General features: G+C 47.0%; 1 protein-coding gene across 3 annotated transcripts in view; it reads right to left on the reverse strand.

Moving 5' to 3' along the window:
• Positions 1 to 5,635, reverse strand: part of ARHGEF11 (Rho guanine nucleotide exchange factor 11) — a 62,906-nt gene extending 57,271 nt beyond the window's left edge. For 2 of the 3 annotated variants that reach the window (XM_081891294.1, XM_081891293.1), the window contains exon 1: positions 4,716 to 5,634. In XM_081891294.1, the coding sequence (XP_081747420.1) occupies positions 4,716 to 4,750 (35 nt within the window). In that variant the 5' untranslated portion in view covers positions 4,751 to 5,634. Of the gene's footprint in view, positions 1 to 4,715 lie in introns of all 3 variants that reach the window. The other variant, XM_081891292.1, reaches the window with a different exon arrangement.
• Between the last annotated feature and the right edge of the window lie 8,508 nt (positions 5,636 to 14,143).

The following is a 14,143-nucleotide window of genomic DNA, read 5'->3' on the forward strand; positions in this document are numbered from 1 at the left end:
ATTTATTTTTTAAAATTATTATTAGACATTGTTACATACAATCTGCAATTAGGTACAAATGTTTTACTGTAAGTTTTACAATATTGTTAAATTATGTTGCACACTGATTTGTTACGTTGTGATGAAAAATCAACATACAAATCCTTTTTCAAAATAAAACATAATTTTAAAAATCTATTATATAGCTGCATGGAACTCCTTCCTCAAACAGACGGGTTTAAGGCAAGGTGGATATCTCAGAGGGTACTTGGCACTGCAAACTGCTTTCTGGCTTCAAGGGAAGTCATAGTACCACAGGCGTAACCATGGGGGGGGGAGGGAGGGGCAGCTGCCCCCCCATCAAGTAAATAAACGAAATACTTAACTGACCAATCATGTCACAGATAGCTGGGTTCTGCTCCCTCCCCCAACAGAAGGCCTTGCTGCGTCCATGCATGGTACCACTCTATCCTGCCTTGGCCAGACTCCACCTGGAGTCCTGCGTCCAGTTCTGGGGCCCCCCTGTGTAATGATATTGAGAAGCTGGAGTGTGTGCAGAGGGGGGCGACCAAGATGATCAAGGGTTTGGAAACCAAGCCTGATGAGGAACAGCTGGAGTTGGGTATGCTCAGCCTTAGAAGACCAAGAGAGGACATGACAGCCATCTTCAAATATCGGAAGGGTTGTGAGGTGGAAGATGGGGCAAACTTGTTTTCTGCTGCTCCAGAGAGAAGGACCCGAAGCAATACATTCAAGATACAAGAAAGACAATAGGAAGAACTTTCTGACAGGAAGAGCAGTTTGACAGTGGAAAGGATGACCTAGGAAGATGAAATCTCCATCCCTGTAAGTTTTGAAGCAGAGGTTGGGTGTTTACCAGCTCCATCTGGTACGCAGGATGAGACCCCTTCTGCCTGCAGACTGCCTGCCCAGAGTGCTGCATGCTCTGGTTATCTCCCGCTTGGACTACTGCAATGCACTCTACGTGGGGCTACCTTGGAAGGTGACCCGGAAACTACAACTAATCCAGAATGTGGCAGCTGGAGTGGTGACTGGGAGCGGCCGCCGAGACCACATAACACTGGTCTTGAAAGACCTACACTGACTCCCTGTACGTTTCCGAGCACAATTCAAAGTGTTGGTGCTGACCTTGAAAGCCCTAAACAACCTCAGCCCAGTATACCTGAAGGAGCGTCTCCACCCCCCATCGTTCAGCCCGGACACTGAGGTCCAGCGCCGAGGGCCTTCTTGGTCCACCCTGTGGAATGCCCTCCCACCAGATGTCAAAGAAATAAACAACTATCTGACTTTTAGAAGACATCTGAAGGCAGCCCTGTTGAGGGAAGCTTTTAACGTTTGATGCATTACTGCATTTTAATATTTTGTTGGAATCCGCCCAAAGTGGCTGGGATATAAATTATTATTATTATTATTATTATTATTATTATTATTATTATTATTATTATCTGTCAGGGATGCTTTAGCTGCAATTCCTGCATAGCAGACATTTGGACAAGTTGATCCTTAGGGTCTCTTCCAACTCTAGAATCCTATGATTTCTTGCACCGTCCCTTTTGCTGCTGACTTTGCAGTGCTGATGTGACTTAACCACATCTTTTAACGTGACTCACTGCTGTAAAAAAAAAACCATGGAAAAGCAGGGTGCAGAATATTTGAAATAGAAGATATGGATCTGCAAACACTTCCGCCTCCCGTTTGTCCACACAGACCAACATCAGGTGGGTGTGGAAGAAGAGGGGAAAGTAGAAGGCAAATCCCCAAACCCCCTCGCCCTACTCAGAAAAAGGCCTTCATGCCTTCCCACTCCTAAGGCATTACAGCGTCACAGGCCAGGCATGGGGAACCTCCGGCCCACAGGTAAAGTTTGGCCCAGCTCCTCCCAGACAGTGTCCACCTATCCCACACCTGAGGTGAGGTGTGGCTGGATCCATGGGGAATCCAACTTCACAGCAGAAAGCAGGCCTGAAGACCCATCAGATGTCACCGTGACCATCAGTGAACAGGCGGGCAGCCTAGGAGGCCCATCAAACATGGCCCACGAGGCTGCCGGTCTGATTAAGGTCCCCACCCCGCCAAAGGCAAACAGACGTCCACAAAGAAATGTGCTAGTAACGTCACCACCAGTGACCATCAGATGCACTTTATGCTTCAGAATTACAGTTACAAGAACATAAGAAGAGCCTGCTGGATCAGGCCAAAGTGGACCCATCCAGTCCAGCCTCCTGTTCTCACGGTGGCCTCAGCCCAGTATACCTGAAGGAGCATCTCCACCCCCATCGTTCTCCCCGGACACTGAGGTCCAGTGCAGAGGGTCTTCTGGCGGTTCCCTCCCTGCGAGAAGCCAAGCTACAGGGAACCAGGCAGATGGCCTTCTCGGTGGTGGCACCCACCCTGTGGAACACCCTCCCACCAGATGTCCAAGAGAACAACAACTGCCAGACTTTTAGAAGACATCTGAAGGCAGCCCTCTTTAGGGAGGCTTTTAATGTTTAATAGGTTAGTGTATTTTAATATTCTGTTGGAAGCCGCCCAGAGTGGCTGGGGAAACCCAGCCAGATGGGTGGGGGTATAAATAATAAATTATTATAATATTATTATTATAACCAGATGCCCATCGTGGGAAGCCCACGAGCAGGACACGAGCCTTCCTTTCCCCTTCAGCTATTCATTTGTGGGGGATCTTTCGGCCATGGTGGCGGGGGCGGGATTTATACGCTCATTGTCCGCCTATCCCGATTTTCCTCTTGCCAAGATCCGGGGAATCCAAGAACCACCTTGAAACACAACGCAACCATCACAAAACAACAGCTAACATTATGACAAATCAGTTTGTCAAAAATATTTATCACTAGCTGCTCAAAGCCTGTTGGAATAAATACGCTTTAATATCCTGAACGTTGACAAAATGGGAAAGGGGAACAACTGAACCTCAGACGGAAGCGGGTTTCACAAGTGGGGGGGCCTCCACAGAGAAAGCCCTGCCCCACACCACAGGCCTCACTCACGGGAAAAACCTCCATATAGATCGAGAAGCAACGACAGGAAGGTATTGGGGGAGGCGTCCCAGGAAGTATGTGGGTCCCAGCTCCGATTTCATTTGTACCAACATCTTAAATGAGGCCAGGCAGTTAACTTGCCACAGGCGACAGAGGAGCTTTGCGCACCTGCATCAGACCAGTGCTGTCTAGTCCAGCATCCTGCTTCTCACAGGTGTCTCCAGGAAGCCAGGAGGGGGTGAGGGAAAACACCAGACGGGCTTCAGAAGTAGATTGCCCCTGGATGTGGACGTTTCAACACAGCCATCACACTGATGGACCCGTCTTCTGTGAATTGCCCCCGTTTGTAAACCCAGGCCCATTAATTCCAGCTACTGCTGATGGAATCAGACATTGCTTGGTCGTGGTTGATGGGTTCACATCACCGGCCACACGATGTTGTTTAGGGTGGTGACAACCAGGTTGTTGCAACTCCTTTGGCGCATACATGGGATCACACCAGGGTGCTGCTTCGTCAATGAGGTTTATCACAAAGTGGGCCCTACGTGGGATGTTTGGGCGTTCCAGACTCTCTACCTCCAGGCTGGATAGTTCCCACACTACTGACCTACCTGCCAGGGAATCCTTGTGTATTGTTAAGAATTCTGTGGGGTGCTCTATGGAGCACACTTAGTCCATGCAGAGCCCTGCCCACCTGGACCTCAACATAGGTAAAGGTAAAGGGAACCCTGACCATTAGGTCCAGTCGGGGCCGACTCTGGAGTTGCGGCGCTCATCGCACTTTATTGGCTGAGGGAGCCAGCGTACAGCTTCTGGGTCATGAGGCCAGCATGACTAAGCCGCTTCTGGCGAACCAGAGCAGTGCATGGAAATGCCGTTTACCTTCCCGCCGGAGTGGTACCTATTTCTCTACTTGCACTTTGACGTGCTTTCGAACTGCTAGCTTGGCAGGAGCAGGGACCGAGGAACGGGAGCTCACCTCATCATGGGGATTCGAACCACCAACCTTCTGATCGGCAAGTCCTAGGCTCTGTGGAGCGCCACCTGCATCCCATGTGGATCTCAACATAACCCCAAGTGACTCAACAGGGCACCCCAGAACACACTCTGTGTTCAGCTATGGCACCCACATTATGCAGCAGGAGGTGCCCTCAAGATATTGGAAATACAATTCTCATCGGCTGGTGCTGATGGGAGTTGCAGTCTGGAGGGACACCACCACCGCCCGCCTTGGAATAGCGAGTAGATAGGTCACAGAAGACAGGCTCTTCTTGATCTGCCCATCTCTAGACACCTCCCAGAATTCCCTGGCACCAAGTTTGAAAACCACCATAGCCTCCATGGACCAAACAAACAGAGGAAACCGGAATGCAAGGGCTGGGGGAATGGGACAACTCGAATAAAGTTCAGCTGCTTCAAGGCACTGAAGGATCAACCCCAATGAATCTGCAATAGAGGCAGAGAAAGAGAAAGCCAGACAGGGCATTCCCCCCTCGGCAGGGCCAAGTCGCATGACCATTACCAGCGTCTTGAGCGAAGGCCAACCCACCAGCCATCTGGGCTCCGGCCATCCTTCCTTCCCCCGCACGGGCTTACGTTCACCCATTCATAAATCGACCAGCAGCCACCGAACCTCAACCACAAGGAAGGCGACGTTGAGCAAACCCAGCACCACCACTAACCCCCCCCCCAAAAAAAACCCCAACCACCATCACCTACCTGTCCAGTGCAGTCTGAGGTGGCCTCATGTTCATGGCTTGCGGTCAAATCCAGCACACCAGGGGGCTCACCCTGGGTCTTTGGCTGCCTGGGTGCGGGAGGTGGGGGGCGTCGTTTTCTTCCTGGCGAAAATGATTTCCGCTGCAAGTCTTCCTTCCCCCTCCCCAGGAAGAGAGAGACAAGAAGGGAAAAGTGATTTCTCCTCCTGCAGTCAAGAGCCCGGGTTCTGCCAGTCCATCACCTCCCGGGGTTTGTATTTTCCAGGCATCGTCCCCCAGCCCTTGCAGGACCTGAGTCTTCTTATTCTTTTTCCTCCTCTTCTTCTTCTTCTTGACGACTCTCCTTTTCAAATTAACTCTCCCACTCTATCTCCCCCCCAAAAAAACTTTTTTCAAGGTTATGAACGGGATCGGAAGAGCCAACTGGAACAGAGGCAGAGGTTCCCATCCAAATATTAAAGTCTTAACTGCAAAACACAGATCAAAACATCCTTATAATCCAGTTTTACCAGCTGTTCTTCTGTTTGCAGCGAGAGAGAGAGAGACACACACAACACAGACGGAATAAAATATCGGGCTTTTACGCTGCGGCCTTTTCTCTTTAAGTAGCAGAAAGAGAGAGAGAGAGAGAGAGAGAGAGAGAGAGAGAGAGATGAGACCAACTTATCCTCTCAAATCAGTTGCTTTTCTCTTTCCTGCGCTTCGGTTTCCTGCTCCTCAGAATCTTGAAAAAATAAATTAAAAATGTGCAGTGCCAACGTCCAGTTCGATCATTTAAATAAAAAAAGGGGGTTCTTAATTATTTCTTGGGGGAAAACACAGGGGATATACATCTATGCATGTATACATATGTATACATATACACACACATATCCCATAACACAAAGCTGTCGTGCAGAGAGAGGGGAATAAATTAAGTCAAGAAATAGACACACAAACCCAGAATGTGGCATGGGGGAGGGGGCGCTGGAAGGGAGGGGAGGGGAGGGCAAGGGGTGGGGAAGGGGAGCTTTGGGGTCCTTGTTGTGAAGAAGCCTCCTGGCAAAAAAAGAAAGGAAAAGGAAAATGTCCTCCGAAGTTGTTTTCTCCTCGCCTCCTCTCTACCTCTCGCCCAGCAGCTTCCCTCGGAAGGGCAGCAGCCTCGCTGTGCAGGTCCCGAGACGCGGCTCCAGAAATGAATGGGCGAAGAAGGGACCCTCCATGGAAGAGGCGGGCGGGCGGGCGGGCGCGTCCCCTTTCCTCTCCTCCTTCTTCTTTTTCCTTCTCCTCCTCCTCCTCAGTCCTCTGGATCTTTGCAGGGCAAGAGGAAGGACAAACACATCAGCCCGGAGGGGGGGGGAGGCGGCGGCTGCACGCGAAGCCCCCTCCTTGCACCAGCCACCATCTCTGCCTCTGCCTTTGCAGCAGCAGCAGCGCCTCCTCTTTTTCCTACCCCTGGAGGGGGAATTCTCCCCCTGCCCTCTCGGTGCAATGGCCTAGAAACACCCCCCCCCCCTTTGCAAGCCCTGCCTGCCTCCCCAGGGCCGTATTCCTGCTACCACTACTTTAAAAAGAGAGAGAAACCACCACCCTTTGGCTGCGCTTCCTCCGGCGAGGTTTTTCCTGCCTTTTCTCCCCGGGAAGGCGAGGCCTAGTTGCAGACCTCCGAGCCCCAGCCTTTCCCAGCCCCGCTTCCCCACCCCTCTCGGGAGGAGGCAGCCCTGCCCAGCCTCCCCCCCCCCGGCCCCAAACAAGAGGGAGGGGCGGCAGGGAAGGAGGGAAGGAGGAAGGGGAGGAAGGAAGGAAGGAGGGCGCAGAGCGCAAAAGGGAAAGCAATGGGGGCGCAGCAGCAGCAGCCAGGGCGCAGGCGACCTCTCCTCCCTCCCTGGGCTCCTTGCCTCTCCTTCCTCTTCCTCCTCCTCCTCCTCCTTCTCCTTCTCCTTTTCCTTCCAGCTCAAGGCTGCTGCTGCTGCAAGGAGGGGGGGGCACGGACGGAAAGGCTCCCCGGCTTAAGCTTCGCCCTCCCTCCGTCTCCTTCCCAGCTAATCCCTCCCCTCTCTGCCTCCTTCTCCTCTCCTGCAGGAGGGATCCTTCTGCAGCAGGTGGGAGGGGGGAGGAAGAGGAGGAGAGACCCCCCCCTTCATCATCCTCATCATCAATAACAACATTAGGGTCAATGCAATGGCTTTTCTGTGCATGCACTGGGCAGCCTGTGGCGCTGCTTTTTGCAAAGCCTGCCATGGATTCTTCATTCGTGGGTTAATGATTAATCCTCAATAGTCCCGGTCTCCTTCCTGCATCGTCATGAAGGCTATTATTTATTGTGTTAACAGACACAGCTGTCAACTTTTCCCAAGGGAAATTCCCTTACCCCGGATAGGATTCCTCGCAAGGGGAAAGTGGACAGCTATGTTAATAGACTGTAGATTTGGAAGAGGGTCAAAGGGGCATCTAGTCCAACCCGCTCCTGCAGCGCAGGAAAATCCCACAGAAGCAATCCCGGAGCCATAGCTGTCAACTTTGCCCTTTTCTTGCGAGGAATCCTATTCGGAATATGGGGATTTCCCTTAAAAAAGGGAAAACGTGGACAGCTATGTCCCGGACCCCGGCACTCGGCTGCACTAAGGTCAACAACAATAACAATGTTTTCGTTGTCGTCCCTGCATTTATTAGGGATGGATCTGGCCTGATATCAGCGCACAAGATCAGATTCCCAAATGTCAGGTCTTTTCCAAGAAGGGGAGGCAAGGAATGGCTGGCTGGACAAAGTGGCTGCCCTGGCACGATTATGTATAATAACTGGGTTTATTATTATTATTATTATTATTATTATTATTATTATTATTATTATTATTATTATTAATAATCTGCCCTTCACTCACAGGTCCCAGGGCAGGTTACAACCATTTAAAATTCAGAACTGAAAACAGGTAAAACAGTCACAGTGATAACCCTCAATCCCCCTAGCTGGGTCTACTCAGAAGTAAGTCCCAACCAGTTCAGTGGGGAATGGTAGGGGGAATGTGATTGCAACCTAATACCAGTGCATTTGGGGAGGGGGGACAATGGCACATACCTCTAAACATTTTGTAAATCTTTGTACTTTTGTCCATTTACTGTATTAATTTTTCCCAATCTGAACTATAAAATGGTGATTTTCTGGAGACAAAATGAGAGCACCCCTAAACATTTTTTTTAAGGAAAAAGCACTGCCTAATACTATTACTCATCCATCACCACATATACACAGAGAAAAGATGTGACTATTACATAGACATCTGCCTTTTTGTGAATCGTCCACAAATAAACGTTGTTGCCACCTTTACAATTACTTCAAGGATATCACCTCGGACTCCTGCAATTTGGTAAAGCATCCACAAATAAAACTATTATTACGATTGCTCCTATTGCTTCAAGGTTAGCGCCTCAGTCTCCTGTTATTTTGTAAAACATCCATAAATGAAATTATCTTATTATTCTTATTATTCCATGTCCCGAGATCCATGGGCCAGAGCCCCGTTTCAAAAAAAAAAAAGGTTCCCTGCCTTCATGAGCTTACAGTTTTGCTATGTGACAGGGAGGAGAAAAGTTTGGGAAGAGTTTGAGGTGGATGAAATGTCCTTTATTCCTGTTATTTCGGCAGCCCTGTCAATTTCCCTCCCCAATGAGGGGTGGTCTGGCTTGATCCCTTGATCCCTCGCCCTCTGAGCATGCACAGAGTGCCTCTCCTGCCCATCTCTGCTCCGACTGCAGTGGCGTAGCGTGGGGGGTGCAGGGGGGCCAGCCGCAACATCTGGGGGTTAGGGTTAGGGGGCGCAAATTACTTTCCTTGCCCCGGGTGCTGACAACCCACGCTACGCCACTGTCCGACCGGTTATATTATTTTCACCTGAATCCAGAGACTTCAGGCTCTCAGCATCATCCGCCACAACTCATTTTAACTTTTTGCAAGTCTTAAATGGTTATTCATTCTTCTTATTCGTAATTTAATTTTTTTTTTTGTAAGCTGCTTTCAGGGTTTGGGGTTTGTTTTCGATCAAGCAATGTATAAATCTTTTGAAATAAGAATACCATAAGAACAGGAATAATTCAGTTGACCCCTCATCCCTAAAACATGAGCACTGAGGTGACTGAATTGAGGGGGTGGGCAAATATAATTGAGGGGAGAAACAGAGTTTTTGTCAAAAAAGTCACCCATATACCCCTCCGGTATAGCATTAATCTTATTATATTCCATTTCTCACCCGCCCTTCACCATGAGGTCTGGAAAGGGCGGGTCAAAACAGCTTTTAAAATACATTATTAAAATACACTATTCAAGAGATTAGAAAAGACCCTAAAATAGGAGATGGTGGAAGAAAATTGGAAAATTTAAAGTTTATATATAGAAATATTGTAAAATTAATGAGTGATAGAAAAATGGTGGAATGATATTTTATGGCCTTAGCAGAAATGTTATAAGGAGTTAAGCATATATAAGTATTTTAGTTTTAATGGAAAATAAGGTTAAAAAATATGTTATCTATAATATGATAAAAATTAGAGAAAGATGGAAAGGGTTTGCTGAAACAATTAACAGAAGTGGAATACAAAAAGGGAGGTGAGAGGAGGTCGAGGAAACAAGGGAATGAAAGATAGAGTATGGAAAAGATGTGATGTATGTTTTTAAAATTGTTTTTGTTTTTTTCCTTTTAGGCTTAGGGACTGGGTTTTGTTTAGTTTAGTTTAATGTGTTTAATGGGTTTAGGTTGTGTTTTGTACTGTCTATATATTGTATTGTATTGTCTTTTTTTTCTTTTTTCTTTTCTGTTCTGTTCTTTTCTTTTCCTTTTTTGTAATCCTTAAAAGCAATAAATATTATTTTTAAAAAAGACCCTAAAATATCTCTTATGGGGTGTCAAATGTCTGGGGAGGGGAAGTGGGTCTCTTCAGCAAGGCAGTTTCTGCCCCCCAGAAATGCCCCAATCCTGCTCCAGCCCCAGCCTCATGGCCGCCCCAGTCCCCTCGGGGACAGCCTAAGGACAGGGTCGGCCCCAAGACACTTTGGGTTGCCCGAGGCAAAGGAAAATATATCCCCACCAAAAAAAAACACACACCACCCCCAGCATTCCCTTCTACTCTTTTTAAAAATTTGCATTTTATTTATTTGTTAACATTCTTATATTACAACAGTGAACGTTGTCATATTACATTACGGAACTTACTATACTATAATATAATTTCGAACATGTATACAAAAATTATATACAAATTTTATATACCTAGAAAGAAAATGAAACAATCTTATTGCAAGCTTTTCATTTCCTTGTGAATCGCCCACCGCCTATTATTATTATTAATATTAATATTATATGTATTAATATTGTGGCAGGGACACGAGGCGCCTTACAGCTGAAATAGAAACAGCTGAAAACAAGGGAGGGTGATAAGCAATCAGGTGGTTTTTTTAAAATTAAACAAATGTGGTGAGGTGAGAATATTCTCGAGAATGAAAATAATCTCGAGAATATTCTCTGCTAGAAAATTCTCTGGGGAATATTCTCCACAAACTGTTACTTAAAGCCTATTTTTTAAATAAACGTCTTTCTTGTGACAATTTATAAGTTATAATTTAAATACGTTGTGTGTTGCCTTACTTGTCTAAACAGATAGTAATTGGCATTTCTGATGTTATGTAACTTGTCATTACTGATTATTTGTGTTTTATTTTCTGGAAATAACAGCATTTGTTTTAAACTTTATATTGATTTTATTAGTGTTGCACTGGAAATACTGTACCATGTAGATATGCTTATTAAAGAACATACTCAAGTAGCGGACCTGAGGGTTTTTTTTATATTCCTTTTACTTTAAAAGCTACATTTCATACATACACAATATAATTAGAATTCAAAGTTGATGGTAAATATACAGTTAGTGACAGGCTTAATGATTAACACGAGTCATTCATGCTGAATTTTCAAGTTTGGTGCAAAAAATCAAAGAATATGAATTCAATGCATTGCCCTATTGAAGAAAAGTACCTGTACAGTTTTTGGTTGCCATCTGAACAAGTTTACCCATGAATAAACATGTATATTAGCTAATTATATCGCTTTCAATTTATATCATTTTCAATGCATTAAAAGGAATATTCTCCTATTTTAAATGAAAATTCTCTAATATTCTCATTAATCGAGAGTATTCTCGAGAATATTCTCCCAAAGATTATTCTCGAGAATTTAGCATCTCTTGTCCCCCGACACCTGTCTGACCCCTCTGTGTCTGCCGCCTGAGGCAGTCACCTCACCCTACTGCCTAATGGCCGGGCCGGCCAGGCCTAAGGGAAGCCTTTCCTTGGCCCAATTCTCCCTGTTTCCCATGAGGGACTTCCATTGCTCTTCTGCCCAATATCTTCTCTGGGTTGGTGGGGTTCACACGTCAGGTTTTTTTAATGTGTTACAAGTGTGAGTCGCTAGGCGTGTAATTCTTTGGGGAAAGGCTGTTCTCCAACTGGAGCGCTCACAGGCCAGTGTTTCCCAGTTGTCTGTGTTTATACTACATTTTTTTTTAGATTCGCCTTGAGAGAGTCTTTAAACCTCTTTCGTTGACCACCAGCATTACACTTTCCGTTTTTAAGTTCGGAATAGAGTAGTTGCTTTTGTACTTTTGTACTAGAGTATGTGTGTGAAAGGGACATGGGTGGTGCTGTGGGCTAAACTACTGAGCCTCTTGGGCTTGCCGATCAGAAGGTCGGCAGTTCAAATCCCCGTGATGGGGTGAGCTCCCGTTGCTCGGTCCCTGCTCCTGCCAACCTAGCAGTCCGAAAGCACACCAGTGCAAGTAGATAAATAGGTACAGCTCTGGCGGGAAGGTAAACAGCGTTTCCATGCGCTGCTCTGGTTCACCAGAAGCGGCTTAGTCATGCTGGGCACATGACCTGGAAGCTGTACGCCGGCTCCCAAGGCCAATAAAGCGAGATGAGCACTGCAACCCCAGAGTCGGCCACGACTGGACCTAACGGTCAGGGGTCCCTTTACCTTTTACAAGGATAACTGCTATCTTTCATAATTGGTTCTCAGTTGAAATGGAATTTTCACCCCCCTTTTTTTGCAGGTATAAACAGCTACTTTTGTATTAGAGTGGGGGGGGGGGGAACCCGTGGCCCCAAGGGCTAGGGATGTGGCCCTTTAAACCTCTCTCTCTGGCCCTCCAAACTCTCCCCACAATGCACCTCTCCTTGTCCCTGCTTTGTACCCTCCTTTGGTGTTTTATCCTGGCCTGAATTGTGACCTTGAACTCTCATAATGCCTCTTGAACATAGATCATAGAATTGGAACTGTTTGCCTGGATGGAGAATAGAGGTGTAGGGTGTGTGTGTGTGTGTGTGTGTGTGTTCCCTGCCTGAAAGCCTTTGGTCTGGAATCCTGGAAGCTTTGCTGTCATGTTTGTGGCCGTTTCATGTCTACCTCCCATCTCTCGCTTTCTCCTATGGCCTTGCCAATCACTCTCTTGCCTGTTCCTTACCCACCTTTGCAACAGACCAGCCAGTAAAAAGCACCTTCACCTGCCCAGGTAAGACAGGAGCAGCCAGGATGCAGGATTCTATGCGGTGGGGAAGACTCTCAGCAGTGATGAGGTGACTTCTGCAAAAAGACAGCAGCTGCATCTCTTCTAAAAAAACCCTACAGTATTGATAGCCGCTCTTCCAAGAGGCAAGGCAGAAAACAGGCACATCTGCCTTATACTGACTTCAATGATTTGTCCATCTAGCTCAATATCGTCTACTGGCAGGAGGCTTCCCGGGGTTTCAGGTGGGGAATATTCCCAGTCCTACCTGGAGACTGGGGATTAAGCCCAGGGACAGAGGCTTTAACCCTTCCCCAAAGGAAAGGCAGCCCTGTAGCTATGTTTTTTTGGGGGGCTCCTGCTTATTCTGCTGACTGGGCCCCACAAAATCCTACCCTGCTGGCATCAATAGGACTTAGGTATAACCGAGATGAGTCTGTGTTCTTCCCTGTTTACCCTCAGAGTCATTTTCTTGCCTTCCGCCTGTCTCTCAGATTTTAAACTGTAAGTTCCTGAGAGCAGGGAACGGTCTTCCTGTTGGTCTTCCTTGAATATTATGCACATCAACAACCTTCTCTCTCATTCTCTTTCATAATGTACAATTTATGTAAAATATATCAAAGAATAATTCCCACAAGTGAGTGGCCAAACAGAGAGAGGTTTAAGGCTCTTTAAGCTAAGTGTTCTGGTTTGCTCAGTTAAGCAGAGCAGGGATTTCAAATAGATGACCTATATATCTTTTGCAGTTTGCCACAAGGAAATATAAATAACATGCAACACAGACACACAGGCACACAGTGTGCATTAGTTTACGGAAGGCTGGGTGGCCATCTGTCAGGGACTCTTTACCCATGATTCCTGCATTGCAGAGGTTGGACTAAATGACCCTTGGGTGTAGTGGTAGTAGTAGCAATAATAATAATAATTTAATATTTGTCTCCCCAGCCACTTTGGGCGACTTCCAACAAAGATAAAAAAATACATTAAAATCGTTATGTACTGAAGTTCTCACCCTGGGCCAGCAGGGGGATACTGTAGATAGTTTTCACTCAGGTCCACATATGCAAATAAGGGATTGAAAGTGACGTTCAGTGATTGGATAGTTACAGAAAATGGTTACTGTTGCGTTGTAGTGGAGCTCTATATAAGCAGGCTGGCTGAACCCTTCAGTTCAGTTCTGTCCTGGCCGGTGAATAAACAAGAGCTGTTTGAAGAATCGCCGTGTCGTTTGATATGTTCTCCCACAACTTAACAAAAATGTCACACATTAAAAGCTTCCAACTCTGCAATTTTATGGTTCTAGGAGGGAGGTATCCCTCAGCCCCCGCCCCCCCCCCCAGGGTCTTGTCATATTAGGGAAACTTGGCAACATTCTGGCTTGTGGATAAACAATCACAGAATCAGAACTGTAGAGTTGGAATGTACCTCCAAGGTCACCTAGGCCAGGCACCCCCAAACTGTGGCCCTCCAGATGGTTTGGCCTACAACTCCCATGATCCGTAGCTAACAGGACCAGTGGTCAGGGATGATGGGAATTGTAGTCCAAAACATCTGGAGGGCCGAAGGTTGGGGACGCCTGATCTAGTCCAACCCCCTGCGATGCTGGAATCACCATCCTACACATGGCAGGTGCTCCTCTTCTGTTGGCAATAGAGCACCCAGAAAAGGTGTCAGGCTGGAGCCAATCAAATCAGGAACGAAAGGCCATCTCATGCCCCCAGAATCAGGCCGTCAACCGGATCAGGAGTGTTCTCAGGTATTCTTTATTAAACATGCACGCATAGATACAGGCAGCTTTTAGCAAGGAGGAGTGAACTTTGGCTGGTCTATGGAAACATCCTTGGCTTATTTCTGGTTCGCTGGGCAGAACTGCATCCCAGAGACACAGAGTCCTGTGGTCAT

The sequence above is a fragment of the Podarcis melisellensis genome (assembly GCF_964234715.1).
Source record: "Podarcis melisellensis genome assembly, chromosome: 16".
Lineage (NCBI taxonomy): Eukaryota > Metazoa > Chordata > Lepidosauria > Squamata > Lacertidae > Podarcis > Podarcis melisellensis.